The 17573-nt window shown below is 40.3% G+C and overlaps 1 protein-coding gene across 2 annotated transcripts in view; it reads left to right on the plus strand.

Moving 5' to 3' along the window:
- The first annotated feature begins 200 nt into the window (after positions 1-200).
- The window catches only part of FARSB (phenylalanyl-tRNA synthetase subunit beta), a 77332-nt gene continuing 59959 nt past the window's right edge, over positions 201-17573 (plus strand). The window contains exons 1-5 of one of the 2 annotated variants that reach the window (XM_068544350.1): positions 201-307; positions 7041-7096; positions 10490-10644; positions 12606-12675; positions 13263-13378. In XM_068544350.1, the coding sequence (XP_068400451.1) occupies positions 250-307; positions 7041-7096; positions 10490-10644; positions 12606-12675; positions 13263-13378 (455 nt within the window). In that variant the 5' untranslated portion in view covers positions 201-249. The remainder of the gene's footprint in view (positions 308-7040; positions 7097-10489; positions 10645-12605; positions 12676-13262; positions 13379-17573) is intronic. The other variant, XM_068544351.1, reaches the window with a different exon arrangement.

Genomic DNA, 17573 nt, shown 5'->3' on the forward strand with positions numbered 1-17573 from the left:
TCCAATTATGTCTCCTTTTTCACCCTATAGTTTATTCACCCAACGAAGCTAGATTTACTGAGGTTAGTGGTGGCAACTTACCTGCTTTCAGCTGAGAAAAGAGAGGCGGAGCTTTTGGAAGAAAACTGGCGATATTCAAGACAGCCCGTACGAAAGGGGCCGGGTCCTACACACCTCGGTCGCCAAGCCCGGGCCAGCTAGCCGCGCCCAGGCCAGCTCGCCGCGCAGGCGCAGTGGGCCGGACTCGCCATGCCGACTGTCAGCCTGAAGCGGGATTTGCTCTTCCGAGCCCTGGGCCGGACCTACAGTGAGTGCACGTCCCGTAGCCTGGGCTCTGCGCCTCTCCTCTGAGTCTGGGACCCCCTGCAAAAAGGCATCGTGGCAACGTTCATGCTGGCCCGCAGGTTTTGGCCTTGGGCGTTCGAGTTCTAGATAGGGCATAAAGTCCCCGGCGGCCCTGCTGGGCCGATGTAGCCTCTGGGAACCGGTGTCTCCGTGGGTGCTATTGCATCACCGCACGTGCTGGGCTCCCTGTGTCATTCATTCAGCGATATCGAGCGCCTGCTGCGTGTCTGATGCCAGGGGATAGAATAGGAATGAAGCTCCGGGTTGCCTCCCGAGTGTAGTTCATTAAGTGCAATAAGAAGAACGCTGTGGGAACTCCATTTGTGAGCAACAGGATGTGTGTGTGTGGGAGGGCGGCCTTCTTTCTTAGTTTTACTTTTATTCGCGTTTACCGAGCGCCTGTTATGTGCCAGGCACTGTTCTAAGTGCTTTGGGAACACAGCGGTGCACAGGGCACATAAGGTCCACGTTCACATTCTGATGAAGCAGGCAGATAATAAAACCAGCATATTAATAAGATGATTTCGGATAATGTTAAGTGCTAGCAGGGAAACAAAAAAGATATTGCGATAAGAACAGCATTAGATAGGGTGGTAACGTGGGCTGAGCCCAGAGTGTTAAGGAGTCTTTACTTGGTGGGCTTAGTCTTCAGGCTACGCTTCATCTCTTCAGTTTTAAAAACACTACCAGTAAAAAAAAAGGGAGAAATATTAAGTACGATTATCAGTTACCCTATACGTGTAGCAGTTGAAGTGACATCTGCCATGTTCCATATCATCAGCTTGTGTGACAGCAGGGATAATTGGTTTGTGAGAGCTGTTTTTGGTTTTAGGGCTCAGTATAACAAAGGCCTAGTCGGTTTAACAGATACTGCTTCCTCCAATAAGATATTACTGTGAAAATAAAATTAGCTTTTTAAAACGTTTCTTAAGGTGCATTTTTGGATACTATGTGCAGTTGACCGTTGAACAATCCAGGTTTGAACTGGGTGGGTCCATTTAATAGAAGGAATTATTTTCAACAGTAAATACTAAGGTACTACATAATCCATGGTTGTTGAATCCTCCCATGCGGAACCCAGGAGGGCCAACTGTAAGTTACAGAGATTCTGGACTTGATGGAGGGCTGGGAACCTCTGATCCCTGCCTTGTTCAAGGGTCAGTTGTGTTCTTAAAGTGTTATTCTCCCTAGGGTTCTGCCCTAAGTCCCTGAAAATAGAGGTAATACTCTTGTCCTCTAAACAGGGCCTCTAATTCCCTATACTTTTTATTTCATACTATGCTTTTTTATATTTCTTATCCATCCTTCTAAACCATATTCTCACTAATTGTGTATGATATACCTGAATTACACAAGATGGTGTGTAGCAAAAATTTGTTCAGTACATCTATGATCAGTTCCCACCTGTGTATCCATATCTGGGTAAGTAAGAAATAAGTCAGGTTTTAAGAAATGATGATTTATTACCTGTTTACTGTCATCTGATGTTTTAATATATTCTCTAGATGCCTCCTCCCCTTTTCCATATTGAGAGAGATCAGGTAAGCTTGATTATCCATAAATATCTGTGGACTACTGACTCATTAAAATTTCAGTCAGGAAGATTGATGTTGAAGTGTACTTCACATGGGTCAGAAATAATACTTATCATTAGTTTATATTTCACATGTTCTTTCTTGAAATCTTTTAAATGTAAATTAGGTTGAGGTCAAAGTTGGAAAAACATGTTTGGCAAAGCATCTCGTTTGCAAGCAGCGTGGATCCGGCTTGTTTCTTGCCCCCTCCCCCCTTTTCTGTCTTTCTGTCTCCTCTTTTTTTCTTGTTTACAGGTAATGTCTCATTCACTCTTTTCTATCCCCAGTCCCTCTTTTTTTTCAGTCCTTCTAGGGCTTTCTTTTTGTCTGTCCAAAATTCCATTGTTTCATCAGTCATTGCCTTTCACCACTTATTTGCTTATCAAGGATAAGCAAAGGATATTTTTCAGGCTGCTTTTATTCTGTTCATTTTGCTCCTCTGGGGCAGTTTTGTCTCCTTAGTCTGTCTTTTTTATCGCCTTTCTGCTCAGATGTTTTCCTCTTGCCACTCGTTTTTTTGTTAACTGGTTTGTTTTCACTGTTCTTCAATTCTGGCCCTGTTCTGCCTTGGTGTAATTGCTGGCAATGTGGCCAGAGCCACCCGTGTATATCATGAACCTTGAAGATGTAGCTACTTAGGTGTGTCATTTTGTTAGAGGGAATCATTAATCATGATTTCATTGTTGATTCGTCCGTCTAAGTGCATGAAATACAGCTGAAAGGAATAAAACAAATTGTATGATAATTAGGAGTCAGTAGAGGATTCAGTATATTTTAATGATTCTGTATAATTTGGTAAGTAACCATTTAGTTATCTATTACTGCATAATTAATTACCCCCAAATTTAGCAGCTTAAAACAACAGTCATTTGTTATATGTTTCTGAGGCTCAAGGATTGGGAAGTGGCTTAGCTGGGTGGTTCTGACTCTCACCTGGTTGTAGTGAAAGTGTCAGGACTCTAGTCATCTCGAGGCCTAACTGGGGCTGGAGAGTCCAATTCCAAGTTCACTCAAGTGCTTGTTGGCGGACTTCAGTTCCTTGCTGATTTTTGGTCAGAGATTTCAGTGCCTCCCACCTGGACCTCTCCACAGGACTGCTTGCAACATGGCGGCTTGTTTGTCCCAGAGTGAGAGGTCCAAGAGAGCAGGTAGTTGAGAGAGTGCTCCAGATAGAAGCCACAGTTTTTACTAACATCTCGTAAGGGATACACCATCCCTTGTCATATTCTCTAGGTCACACAGACCAGTTCTGGCACCGTGTGGGTGACGACTACAAAAGGTGTGAATACCAGGAGGCAGGTGTTCTTGGAGGCCATCCTGGGGACTGACTACTACAGCCTGCCCTCTGGCCCCCAGTGATTCATGTTCCTCCCACATGCCACATACACGCCCTCCCAAGGCCCCAGGAAGTGTCATCGCATTACAGAAGCAGCTCAGAATCCAGAGTCTCATCAGCTGAATCAGGTCCAGTGGTGGATGAGGCTCTTCGGGTATATAGTTCCTTAAGTACAGCTGCTTGAGTAGAATTACTCTTGGCCTGAGAGACTAAAGAGACGGGTCATCTGCCCCACCTGCACCTAACATGCAGTGGTAGGACAGGCGTAGGACATTCTTCTTCAAATGGGGAAAATGGGAGACACAAAGGAGTTATTAGTCCATGGCAGTTCTGGAACTGAGCTGGCAAATGTTGCGTATTCTTGATCAGATCTCAAGGCCTGGGATCATTGTCCATGGTTCTGCCCTACCTTCTAGGCTCTTGGTTCCACCCTCTGGGTGATCCTCATTATTTTATTTTTTGGTGAAAGAAAGCACGTGCTTTATAGCTGATTAGTTTTCTTGGTCTACTTCCCACTAATAGAATTTTGGGGGCTCAAAGACTTCATTTTGTCCCGTCTCTGTCCCTTTCAGCTCCAGCTTGCCATATTTCTGCATATTTTTTTTTTTTAACTTTGTGGGTCTTTGGTCAATTTTGCTGGTTTCCACTTCATTAGTCAAAAGCCACACCACCCACAGATCTCTGAAATAAGCTGTTTTGTACCTTTTGCTGATACAGCTCTTATTTTTATTTTTTTATTTTTTAAAATTTATTTATTCATTTTTGGCTGCGTTTGGTCTTCGTTTCTGTGCGAGGGCTCTCTCTAGTTGCTGCAAGCGGGGGCCACTCTTCATCGCAGTGCACGGGCCTCTCACTATCGCGGCCTCGCTTGTTGCGGAGCACAGGCTCCAGACGCGCAGGCTCAGTAGTTGTGGCTCACGGGCCCAGTTGCTCTGCGGCATGTGGGATCTTCCCAGACCAGGGCTCGAACCCGTGTCCCCTGCATTGGCAGGCAGACTCTCAACCACTGCGCCACCAGGGAAGCCCCAGTGCTCTTATTTAAGCTCAGTTGTGTGACTGAATAAATTTGTGAGGCACACCCTTATTTTCTTTATATGTAGTGCCTTTTGTCTGAATAGTGCCTTTGATTTTACTGCGTCTTAAGATTTTACAATCATGCCCTTGATTCATCTTTTGACCACGTTTCCTGGAAATGCTCTGGGTTTGCTCTTTGATCAGAAATCATTTTTTTTTTTAACATCTTTATTGGTGTATAATTGCTTTACAATGGTGTGTTAGTTTCTGCTTTATAACAAAGTGAATCAGCTATACATATACATATATCCCCATATCTCCTCCCTCTTGTGTCTCCCTCCCACCCTCCCTATCCCACCCCTCTAGGTGGTCACAGAGCACCGAGCTGATCTCCCTGTGCTATGTGGCTGCTTCCCACTAGCTATCTATTTTACATTGGTAGTGTGTATATGTCCATGCCACTCTCTCACTTTGTCCCAGCTTACCCTTCCCCCTCCCCGTGTCCTCAAGTCCATTCTCTACGTCTCCGTCTTTATTCCTGTCCTGCCCCTAAGTTCTTCAGAACCATTTCTTAGCATTTTTTTTTTTTTTACATCTGGGGAGGCTGAGAATTCTTAAAACCATTAGGTCCTGGCTCCTTTTTGTTTAATAGTCTTTCCTTTAGTTTATCTCTTCTCTCACAGTCTAAACCAGGAGACACTTTCAGCACTGGTTGGAAAGGTTAGTTAAGTCACCCGGTTGAGTAGGTACCTTTTCTCCAGTCCCCATAACTGTAGGCAACAGTGTTGCTAAACTTTGCCTCTACATAAGAAGGATACCCCTTCTGTCAGTTTCCAATAACACTTCGTCACTTTCCTTCATATCCTCACTGCCATCCTTATCAGAGACTGAGGCTTCTATTAACAGCTTTGTCAAGGCACTTTAGGTTTTCATTTACACTCTCAAAGCCCACCTCCTCCTGATTGCGAAGCCTTCCCCATGTTTTCCCGTGTTTTGTTATGGCAGCACTCTACGTCCAGTGACTAAAGTCTGTGTTAGTTATCTGTTGCTACATAACAAATTACTCCAGTACTTAGGAGGGTAAAACAACAAGCCTTTATCATCTCACACAGCTTCTGAGAGAGGAATTGAGGGAGGAGTGGCATAGCTGGGTGATCTGGCTCTGGGTCTTCCACCAGGTTGCAGTCAAGCTGTCAGCGGGGCCTGCAGTCATCTCAAGGCTTGGTTGGGCTGGAGTTTGCTTCCCAGCTCACTCATGTGGTTGCTTGAGACGTGAACGGTGTGAGTACCAGGAGGCAGGGGTCCTGGGGGCCTCTGTTACTTCCTGCACTAGTGATACCCATTCACCCGCACAGGGGCCTGGGAGCCATTGCCCACGCCTCCTGCTCACTCACTGTTCCCACCTCCCAGTCAGTCCTTGAGCCTCACAGATTCTGCCCCCGACGTTTCGCACATTCTTCCTTCTCCCCCAGACTCACTGCTGGCTGCTTTAACCAAGTCCCAACTGTCTCGCTTGTCTGTGGCAGTAGATTCTCTGCTCCAGTTTGTCCACCACCATTCTTTAAAATGCACGTCTAATCATGCTATTTTCCAGCTGGAAATCCTTTAGTGTAACTCCCCGTTGCCTCAGGCAGGACGGAGGGCAAATCCCTTGGCATCTTGAGCTGACTTCTTTCTGCGTTTTTCATCATATCTCTTCCTGACATGAACCTCACGCTTCATTCATATGGAACGTCCCAAATTTGCCATGCGGTTGTCTCATTCCGCACAGTCCCTGCCTAATGAATTCATCCTTTCTGTGAAGCCTTCGCTGACTCTCAATGGTGTTGATTGCTTCCTTTGTGCCAACTCAGTACCTTGCACTTAACCATAACTGTATTTACACATCTGGTTTACTAGAGTAGGGCATAGTTAAGGCAAGAATTGTATCTTATTTATCTCTGTAGCCCTGGCACCTAGTACAGTGCCGACACATAGTAGGTGCTCAATAAATGTTTGTTAAATTGAAGTTCAATGTCAGGAACAGGAATCTCATGACCAGCTTCTTACTAGAATATACTAGTAATGATGGTTTGTGTTCAGTTTTTGGTAACAAGGAAACCCTGACAATGCTGTATCAGGTAACAAAGCAAAGTAGGATATAACTTAAAAGTAAGGAAGAGAACTATTAATTATTGCAGACCTACTGTGTTTCAGGGCGCTATGCCAGGCCCATTATCTGCATGAACTCATTTAAATCTTTCCAACAGTTGCATGCTACAAATAAGTGGCTGTAAAATGCTACTTTATGGATGAGGCATAGGAATCAGAAAGTTTACATAAAGTGCCAAGCTCTCAACTGGTAAGTGGAACAGTCAGAATTCGAACTTGGATTGACCTGGCTCCAAAGCCAACTGTCAGGCCACCTCAGAGAATTTTAAATGATGGGATTTATATGACATTATTCCTTTATGTTGGATCTGTGATTTGGAGCCTACTTTACATTGGATCCCTGCTTAGCAAGTTTTTTTCTTCCAAGTAAATGTAAACTCCCTAGTGCAGGTAACCTAATTCTGTAGCTGATATTAGATGAATCAGCCCTTTTTAAAATAGTTTTGGTTTTCTTAAAAAATGTTTTTTGGTCAAGCTTTTTTTGTTTTTAAATGGAGATATCTGATGCCTGATATTTAGTATGCTTGGTATAAGACAATTAAAAAAATGCAGTTCATATGCTATTTTCATTTGTACTGAACAGATTAAAATTAGCAATCTCTTTTTTTTTTTTTTCCTAGCTGACGAAGAATTTGATGAACTATGTTTTGAATTTGGCCTGGAACTTGATGAAATTGTATGTATTGGATATTTATTTCTCTAATATTCTGTGTATAAGTTCATTGTATTTTATCTTTGTTACCTTACGGTTAGACTAAGATGGAACATTTGTGGGCCGTGGTGCTTTCTGTGTTAAGGGGCTAAGCTCTGGTTCTAAGAGTGTTACTTTGTGTAAAATCTCAAAAGGGGTTCATGCCTTATTCTGATACAGTACCCTCAAGTCATCACGCTAGTGCTGTGGAGGTGGATAGACCCTCTCAGGTAACCCCAGAATGAAAGCAGTCTCCCACGCAGTGAGGTGCCATTTGCAGATAACCAGATGGAAGGGGTCTGGGAGCAGTGGAAACTGTGCTTCAGCCAGAGTTGCTGTCTCCTTGGCCTCTGGCTCCCCCTCCTTCACTTCCTCTGTGTCCCACCCCACCTTCCCCCGTGCCTATTTAACCAGTGTTAATTCATTCTTCATTTATTACTCTATACATGGATCTTGTAAAATGATCTACTTTTTGAAGAATTGCTTGTAAAAATGATTTTGAAACATTTTCCTGGTCTTTTGATTGTATAATGATTAAAATGTTTAAAAAATAGCTTTATTTACCAAATATATTATTAACAATGATTATGTACTAGAGACACTGTACTTGTAACTAAAATGATAATTTAATATGTCTCTGGTAATTTGTATTATTTTTTACCCCAAGCCTTCTTGATCTGTTCAGTGTTTTTGTTTTTTTTTTTTTAAAGAAATCTCCATTTTAATTTTTATTTATTTTTTTATTTATTTATGGCTGTGTTGGGTCTTCGTTTCTGTGTGAGGGCTTTCTCTAGTTGTGGCAAGCGGGGGCCACTCTTCATCGCGGTGCGTGGGCCTCTCACTATCGCGGCCTCTCTTGTTGCGGAGCACAGGCTCCAGACGCGCAGGCTCAGTAGTTGTGGCTCACGGGCCCAGCCGCTCCGCTGCATGTGGGATCTTCCCAGACCAGGGCTCGAACCCGTGTCCCCGGCATTGGCAGGCGGATTCTCAACCACTGCGCCACCAGGGAAACCCCTGTTCAGTGTTTTATAACACAATACGGTTAAAAAAAAACCTCAGACTGACAAAAACCTATATTGTTCTGCCTTGTTTTTCCTATTGCTTCTTAACTAATGTTGCAGAAAGTTTTTTTTTATATTAATGAGCATCCATATGCTTAAGAAGTCAGCTGAGATTTCTGTAGTTTATATTAAATTGTTATTAATTTTATTAGAACTCAAAATTATGCTTGAGTCTCTGTGATATCTAAGAGCATTGGACTGGATGTCAGAAAAATGGAGTAATAGTTCGAACTCCCACATTTACTAGCTGTGGAACCATGGACAATTACATTGCCTCTCTGGGCCTCCTTTTCATCTGTGAAATAAGAGGTTTGCATTGTATGATCCCTATAGATCCCTCTGGCTCTGAAATTTCTGTGGTCATTGATTGCCATAACATTTTTGTTAGCATTGACAAACCCAGTCTTCACATACGATCTTTGTATGAACTGAGATACTGAAAATGGAAGAAGGCTTAGGCAGCTGTGTCTTTTTTGCAAAGGAATTAGGCCATTTTTTTGTTTGGATGCCCTCTTTTCTCAGGTTCCCACATTTTCTTCCCTTCTTTATATGGGTCCCCCCTGAAATCCAGTACCCGCATGAGGTGACCTATCTTTCTTCACTAAAACGTTAGCAATTTTATTGACCCCTTTAATGGAACTCTGTTTACATTCTGATTTCTCCTCCTGCCTCTTCTCATATCCTCCCCCATCCCCCCCCATTTCTTTTCTCCTCTCCTGCTCCCTCCTCTTCCTCCTTCTCTTCATCCTCTTCTTTTTTTTATTTTTAAATTTTCCCTAATTTAAAAAATTTGCCTCCTGAGTTTGAGATGGCCAGTGGAGGTGTTCCTTGGAGCCCAGAGTCAGTGAGCACTGTGAGCCCTGCGCGGTCCCAGCGTCGTATGGACTCTGTGATTCCTCAGGTGTGGCTCGGGCACGTAGTGCTTATGGACAGAAAGTGAATTCTTCTGCATGCTGTGCAAGTGTAGACTATAATTCTTTGGGCAATAATTTGAACTGCTCATATTTTGGCAGTGGGAGAGGGAGAGCATCATGTAAAACAAAAATCATCACATATTTTGATAGGAATTCATCAGTTATTTTAGCAGGTTATTGGTGGTAAAAATAGCAGGAGTTCCAGTTAAGTGAGGATTCCAGATAATTAGTGGGTAACATTAACAGTTGGAATATGGCTTTTAAGCATTTTGGTTGAAAATTTCTTCAGTATACATACAGTTCCCTGCTGTAGTAAACATAGAGAACAGAATTTAACTTCTTGGCAATGGTTGTTTTTAAGAAAATCTCTGTAGTGTGGTTATTGAGATAGTCTAAGCTTTTTGCCACTGCATTAAAAATTATTCTAGTGGTATTTCTTCTCTCTTTTCCCTCTTGTTTGCATTCATTCTTGCTGCTCTGTACCTTTTACTGTCATTAGATTGCTTCCCATCATACCTATAATCCCTTCTAATTTACACCACAGCTTCTGATGATCTCTTCAAATGTTTTTTTTTTTTTAATATTCATTTATTTATTTGGCTGCGCTGATGGTCTTAGTTGTGGCGTGTGGAATCTTTAGTTGTGACATGAGGGATCTAGTTCCCTGCATAGGGATCGAACCCGGGCCCCCTGCACTGGGAGCGTGGAGTCTTAGCCACTGGACCACCAGGGAAGTCCCCTCTTCAAATGTTTTTGCTTGTTTTTCTAGTATTACTCTCATTCTCCTGTTGCTTGTAGGCTTGGGTGCCCATTAAGATTTAGCTTTTTAGAGTCATTATCTTATAAAAAGTTGCGTATCTTTTAATTTTTTTTTCTTTTTTTTGTTTGGCCGTGAGCTGTGGCTTGTGAGATCTTAGTTTCCTGACCAGGGATCTAACCCAGGCCCTCGGCAGTGAAAGCGCAGAGTCCTAACCACTGGACCGCCAGGGAATTCCCAACATAGCTTTTATTTGGTGAATTCTCTTTACTTTGTCTCATTGACACTTTTGTTGTTGTTGCCCTATGTTCTTTTTGGTGTTTTCATTTTCTTTTAGATCAAGGATGGGCAAACTTTTTCTGCCAGATAGCAAGCTTTTGAAGGCTGTATAGTCTCTGTCACAATTCAGCTGTTGCAGTTTGTAAATAACAATAGGTAAAATGTAAATGAATAGGCTTGGCTATGCTTCAGTAACACTTTATTTACAAAAATAGGTGGCAGGCATAATTTGGCCCACTCCTTGCTTTAGATGGATTTCTGCTGCTCTGGAAAGAACATGAATAATGTAGTTACTACTTTATAGGGCTACTTTTTCAAAAGAATTTGGATTTATTTAGTTTTATTTTAATTTTTGGGTTTGTTTTAGACATCTGAGAAGGAAATTATAAGTAAGGAACAAGGTAATGAAAAGGCACAGGGGGCCTCTGATGTTGTTCTCTACAAAATTGATGTCCCTGCCAATAGATATGATCTCCTGTGTCTGGAAGGATTGGTTCGAGGACTTCAGGTCTTCAAAGAAAGGTAAGGGAATATGTTCATTAAATACCTGGCTAAGTTGGGTTTCTTTTTTCTTTGCCTGTCATTATCAGCAACCCTGTTTAAGTTTCTAGAAGAAAACTTGTTGGACAGGTGCACAGCTTTAGGTCTGCATAGAGGGATGATTGGAGCCTTTAGATTGTAGCCGTTTGAAAATTTGCCTGAATATTGAGTCATAGCCTGTCATTTTGGGAGCGTATTTTAAAGCTGGAGTGGTTAATGATTTTATGGTGTCTTAAAAAACTTTTTAATGGGTTCATGTGAGTTCTTTAGTAATCCAATTGGAGTAGATGGTTTGTTGGGTTTGTTAAAGGCTGGGAGAAAAGTAGAGGTGGCACAACTATGTGCTGTTTTCTTAAGAATTCTGAGGAAGCTTGGGATTGGAGCCTCCTAACTGGAAAACTGAAGATCTTATGATGGCTGTGGGCAAGTTAATTGACTTTTCTAGTTTCAGTCTCCTAATTTATAATGAAGAATATTTTTAAGTCCTCTTCCAACTCTTCATGTAATACATATAGAAAATGATGAACATATGAAGTGAAAAAGAGGTGAAACAGTAAAGCTATCAAGAATAATTATTTTTGGTTTTGATTACTTATTCATTATCTAGTCAGTTGCAAAAGAGTAAGAGCCTCAGGCTGATGGGCTAGACTCTGGAACTGTGAGGCCTTCGGATGAGTGATGGGTGTTGGTGAAAGGGTGATAATTAGGGATTTGGTTAATGTGGTTAAAATTTGGGGGTTGACCCAGTTGCTTCTCTGCATGACAATCAGATGTTTATATTTTAGGGTCAGGGATAAGCCCTTACAGTGTGTTTCCCAAACCTGTCTGATATGAATTTCTGTTTTTAATAGGCACCTCGTATGATTTTTATGATGAGGCTGAATTAGGAAAGTGACTTAAAACCTTTGCTACTCAAAGTGTGGTCCATGGACCAGCATCATCTGTAACACCTGGGAGCTTGTTAGAACTGCAGCATTTCAGCCTCTACCCAAGACCTATTGAATCAGAATATGTGGTTTAACAAGTTCCCCAGTTGATTGTGGGCACGTTGAGGTTTGAAAAGCACTGACTTAAAACAGTAGTTCCCACCCTCTTCTGATGATAACAGTTACCTGGACTGTGCCTTCAGAATGTACTGTTTACCAGGCCTTTGCCTTGAATATCCTGATTCATTAGGTCCAGATGGGACCAGGCCATCTGTATTTGTCATAAGCCCTGCTTTTCTTAGAAGCTCAAACTCTCATGGTTGGAGTAAAACTTCAAGGTGATTTAATCCAGCCCCTCAGCTGATGTTTAAATGCCCCCTATACAGTTGCTTAGTTAAAGGTTTTCTAGCCTCTGCCGAGACTCCAGTGATAGGACACGCATTACCACGAGGCATCCTAGCCCATTTTTATGTTATTTTTTTTTAACAGATTTATGTTATTTATTTATTTATTTTTGGCTGCGTTGGGTCTTCGTTGCTGCGCGCGGGCTTTCTCTAGTTGCGGCGAGCGGGGGCTGCTCTTCGTTGTGGTGCGTGGGCTTCTCATCGCGGTGGTTTCTCTTGTTGCAGAGCACTGGCTCTAGGCACGCGGGCTCAGTAGTTGTGGCTTGAAGGCTCTAGAGCGCAGGCTCAGTAGTTGTGGCGCATGGGCTTAGGTGCTCCGCGGCACTTGGGATCCGCCCGGACCAGGGCTCGAACCCATGTGCCCTGCTTTGGCAGACGGATTCTTAACCACTGCGCCACCAGGGAAACCCCTAGCCCATTTTTAGACATCTAGAAATGTTAGAAAGTTTGTTAGGTTTTGAGTTTTTTTTTTAATACTCAGCCCAAATTTGATTTGCTGTAACTTTAACCCATTGGCCTAGTTCTGTTCATTTTGTATACTTTCTATACACAGAATAAATTAGTTTATCGAATGTTTTGGTTAATAATGAGCAACTTTGTTTTAATATTTTAGGATAAAGGCTCCAATGTATAAACGGGTAATGCCTAATGGAGAAATCCAGAAATTGATCATCACAGAAGAGGTAATAAGGATCCGTTCTTATTTTTCTTTTAAAAGCATCTCTTTTGTGTATATCTCTATAAGGTGGGACAAAGGTGACCCTTCTGCCAAATGTAGTTTTCTTTGATCACTTGCTAAAATGGATGTATATTTAGCCTCTAGCTCTTAAAAATTGTCATTTCGTTTTTTACCAAGAAGTGAAAGGGAACACAGCATCTGTTTTCCATGAATAATTTTAGAAAGTAACATCCAAATGTTTGCTTAAAATACATTTGAGATATAATTGTTTAAATTGTGGTATATTAATAAAATTTAGAAAAAATCTTTTGGGGAAAGGCTATTTTGGTAGAAATATTAACTACGAGCAAACTACTTAAGGGTTAATTCTTTTCTCAGTAATTCAGTAAATTTTCAGAGATCTTGCTGAAATGTAAATTGCATGAGAATGGTGACTTTGTCTCTTATCACCACTATATTTTACTGTTGATTGAATGAATGAATATACACTTGTTTGAATGAAAATTTGTGACAGCTAACTCTCTATTACAAGATGATATTACAAAGAAAAGCCTTAATATTTACCATCTCTAATGATATAACGAATTTCAGACAGCTAAAATACGCCCGTACGCTGTTGCAGCGGTTCTCCGAAACATAAAGTTTACTAAAGATCGATATGACAGCTTCATTGAACTTCAGGAGAAGTTACATCAGAACATTTGCAGGTTTGTGGCTGCATCTTCTCTCTTCCTTGCCTCCCGCTCTCCCTCCTCCTTCCTGTCCCTCCTCCTTCCCTCCCCTTCCCTTTTCTCTTCCTCTTTCCCTCCCTCTTTTCTTTCTTCCTCCACTGTAGACTTTTTTCACAGCATTTCTAAATTAATCATATGTGGGAGTAACAAGAGTTTAAAGTTAACTAAATTTATATTTAAATAAGTTTAAATTTCACCAAACAGCTCTTTGTTACTGCTTATAGATAGTGTATCCATGGAGAAATAAAGATAGTTTTGAGTACTATATAGAGAGGAAATATCTAGTCCTAGAGATTTTCTTGGTTTTTGTTTTTTGGTTCAAATAATTAACAGTGGATTATACTACTAAATACTGAACCATGGTAATTTGAAGTATGACTTATTTTAAAAATAGACAAAAATTTTTGGCTTGATCTCATTTTTTGAGTGAATATAATTATAAATTGACAGGTGAAACCTGAGACTTTTAAATAACTGAATTTTCTTATTCTGTCTTTGGCATTGCTACACATCATTTCCCATACAGCTCCCTTTAGTGTGGTGATCTTCAAACCTATATAATTGCTGAACTCCTAAAGGTCGAGGAAGGTAACAATGGAAGTCCTTGAACTAATTTCAGTATTTCAAAAATCCTAATAGAAAATATATATTTACTGATGATAAGAAATGTCAGCCTTTAGCTAACATACCAAGTTTTTTTGTGTTGGTACTACAATATATAAACGTAAGTTATGCTAGTCAAAGATATGATTAACAGTTATATATGTCTTGAGTAAAAATAGAAAAAAATTTTTATATTTTAATAATTGCAGTAGTTGCAATTTGGTAAACTATGGAAACTAAAAGAGGCTTTTGTGTAAGGGATGGTCTAGAGACAGGGTTGGGGGACCTTGGGCGTTTTCTTCTGGTGTGAAAAATATTTAAAAAATAAAATACCTGTGGTTAAGCTCACGAGGTTTCTTTTTCTTTTTTTTTTTTTTTTTCCTGAAACATTTATATTAACATATTTCCATACATATTTCCACACAAGTACAAATATAAGATTTTTAGAAATTTCATGTAATGTCTGAAACATTTATATTAACATATTTCCATGCAAATAACCCAATGAAAGTTTAGTATTAGTTGTTTTTTTTGTTTTTTTATACTGCAGGTTCTTATTAGGCATCAATTTTATACACATCAGTGTATACATGTCAATCCCAATCGCCCAATTCAGCACACCACCATCCCCACCCCACCGCAGTTTTCCCCCCTTGGTGTCCATATGTCCATTCTGTACATCTGTGTCTCAACTTCTGCCCTGCAAACTGGCTCATCTGTACCATTTTTCTAAGTTCCACATACATGCATTAATATACGATATTTGTTTTTCTCTTTCTGACTTACTTCACTCTGTATGACAGTCTCTAGATCCATCCACGTCTCAACAAATGACTCAATTTCGTTCCTTTTTATGGCTGAGTAATATTCCATTGTATATATGTACCACATCTTCTTTATCCATTTTTCTGTTGATGGGCATTTAGGTTGCTTCCATGACCTGGCTATTGTAAATAGTGCTGCAATGAACATTCGGGTGCATGTGTCTTTTTGAATTACGGTTTTCTCTGGGTATATGCCCAGTAGTGGGATTGCTGGGTCATATGGTAATTCTATTTTTAGTTTTTTAAGGAACCTCCATATTGTTCTCCATAGTGGCTGTATCAATTTACATTCCCACCAACAGTGCAAGAGGGTTCCCTTTTCTCCACACCCTCTCCAGCATTTGTTGTTTGTAGATTTTCTGATGATGCCCATTCTAACAGGAGTGAGGTGATACCTCATTGTAGTTTTGATTTGCATTTCTCTAATAATTAGTGATGTTGAGCATCTTTTCATGTGCTTCGTGGCCGTCTGTATGTCTTCTTTGGAGAAATGTCTATTTAGGTCTTCTGCCCATTTTTGGATTGGGGTGTTTGTTTCTTTAATATTGAGCTGAATGAGCTGTTTATATATTTTGGAGATTAATCCTTTGTCCGTTGATTCATTTGCAAATATTTTCTCCCATTCTGAGGGTTGTCTTTTCATCTTGTTTATGGTTTCCTTTGCTGTCCAAAAGCTTTGAAGTTTCATTAGGTCCCACTTGTTTATTTTTGTTTTTATTTCCATTACTCTAGGAGGTGGATCAAAAAAGATCTTGCTGTGATTTATGTCAAAGAGTGTTCTTCCTATGTTTTCCTCTAAGAGTTTTATAGTGTCCAGTCTTATATTTAGGTCTCTAATCCATTTTGAGTTTATTTTTGTGTATGGTGTTAGGGAGTATTCTAATTTCATTCTTTTACATGTAGCTGTCCAGTTTTCCCAGCACCACTTATTGAAGAGACTGTCTTTTCTCCATTGTATATCTTTGCCTCCTTTGTCATAGATTAGTTGACCATAGGTGCGTGGGTTAATCTCTGGGCTTTCTATCTTGTTCCATTGATCTGTGTTTCTGTTTTTGTGCCAGTACCATATTGTCTTGGTTACTGTAGCTTTGTAGTATAGTCTGAAGTCAGGGAGTCTGATTCCTCCAGCTCCATTTTTTTGCCTCAAGACTGCTTTGGCTATTCGGGGTCTTTTGTGTCTCCATACAAATTTTAAGATGATTTGTTCTAGCTCCGTAAAAAATGCCATTGGTAATTTGATAGGGATTGCATTGAATCTGTAGATTGCTTTGGGTAGTATAGTCATTTTCACAATGTTGATTCTTCCAATCCAAGAACATGGTATATCTCTCCATCTGTTGGTATCATCTTTAATTTCTTTCATCAGTGTCTTATAGTTTTCTGCATACAGGTCTTTTGTCTCCCTAGGTAGGTTTATTCCTAGGTATTTTATTCTTTTTGTTGCAATGGTAAATGGGAGTGTTTCCATAATTTCTCTTTCAGATTTTTCATCATTAGTGTATAGGAATGCAAGAGATTTCTGTGCATTAATTTTGTATCCTGCAACTTTACCATATTCATTAATTAGCTCTAGCAGTTTTCTGGTGGCAGTTTTAGGATTCTCTATGTATAGTATCATGTCATCCGCAAACAGTGACAGTTTTACTTCTTCTTTTCCAATTTGTATTCCTTTTATTTCTTTTTCTTCTCTGATTGCCGTGGCTAGGACTTCCAGAACTATGTTGAATAATAGTGGTGAGAGTGGACATCCTTGTCTCGTTCCTGATCTTAGAGGAAATGCTCTCAGTTTTTCACCATTGACAATGATGTTTGCTGTGGGTTTGTCATATATGGCCTTTATTATGTTGAGGTAGGTTCCCTCTATGCCCACTTTCTGGAGAGTTTTTATCAGAAATGGGTGTTGAATTTTGTCAAAAGCTTTTTCTGCATCTATTGAGAGGATCATATGGTTTTTATTTTTCAATTTGTTAATATGGTGTATCACATTGATTGATTTGCGTATATTGAAGAATCCTTGCATCCCTGGGATAAATCCCACTTGATCGTGGTGTATGATCCTTTTAATGTGTTGTTGGATTCTGTTTGCTAGTATTTTGTTGAGGATTTTTGCATCTATATTCATCAGTGATATTGGTCTGTAATTTTCTTTTTTTGTAGTGTCTTTGTCTGGTTTTGGTATCAGGGTGATGGTGGCCTCATAGAATGAGTTTGGGAGTGTTCCTTCCTCTGCAATTTTTTGGAAGAGTTTGAGAAGGATGGGTGTTAGCTCTTCTCTAAATGTTTGATAGAATTCACCTGTGAAGCCATCTGGTCCTGGACTTTTGTTTGTTGGAAGATTTTTAATCACAGTTTCAATTTCATTACTTGTGATTGGTCTGTTCATATTTTCTGTTTCTTCCTGGGTCAGTCTTGGAAGGTTATACCTTTCTAAGAATTTGTCCATTTCTTCCAGGTTGTCCATTTTATTGGCATAAAGTTGCTTGTAGTAGTCTCTTAGGATGCTTTGTATTTCTGCGGTGTCTGTTGTAACTTCTCCTTTTTCATTTCTGATTTTATTGATTTGAGTCCTCTCCCTCTTTTTCTTGATGAGTCTGGCTAACGGCTTATCAATTTTGTTTATCTTCTCAAAGAACCAGCTTTTAGTTTTATTGATCTTTGCTATTGTTTTCTTTGTTTCTATTTCATTTATTTCTGCTCTGATCTTTATGATTTCTTTCCTTCTGCTAACTTTGGGTTTTGTTTGT

This window comes from Eschrichtius robustus, chromosome 5 (genome assembly GCF_028021215.1).
Source record: "Eschrichtius robustus isolate mEscRob2 chromosome 5, mEscRob2.pri, whole genome shotgun sequence".
NCBI lineage: Eukaryota > Metazoa > Chordata > Mammalia > Artiodactyla > Eschrichtiidae > Eschrichtius > Eschrichtius robustus.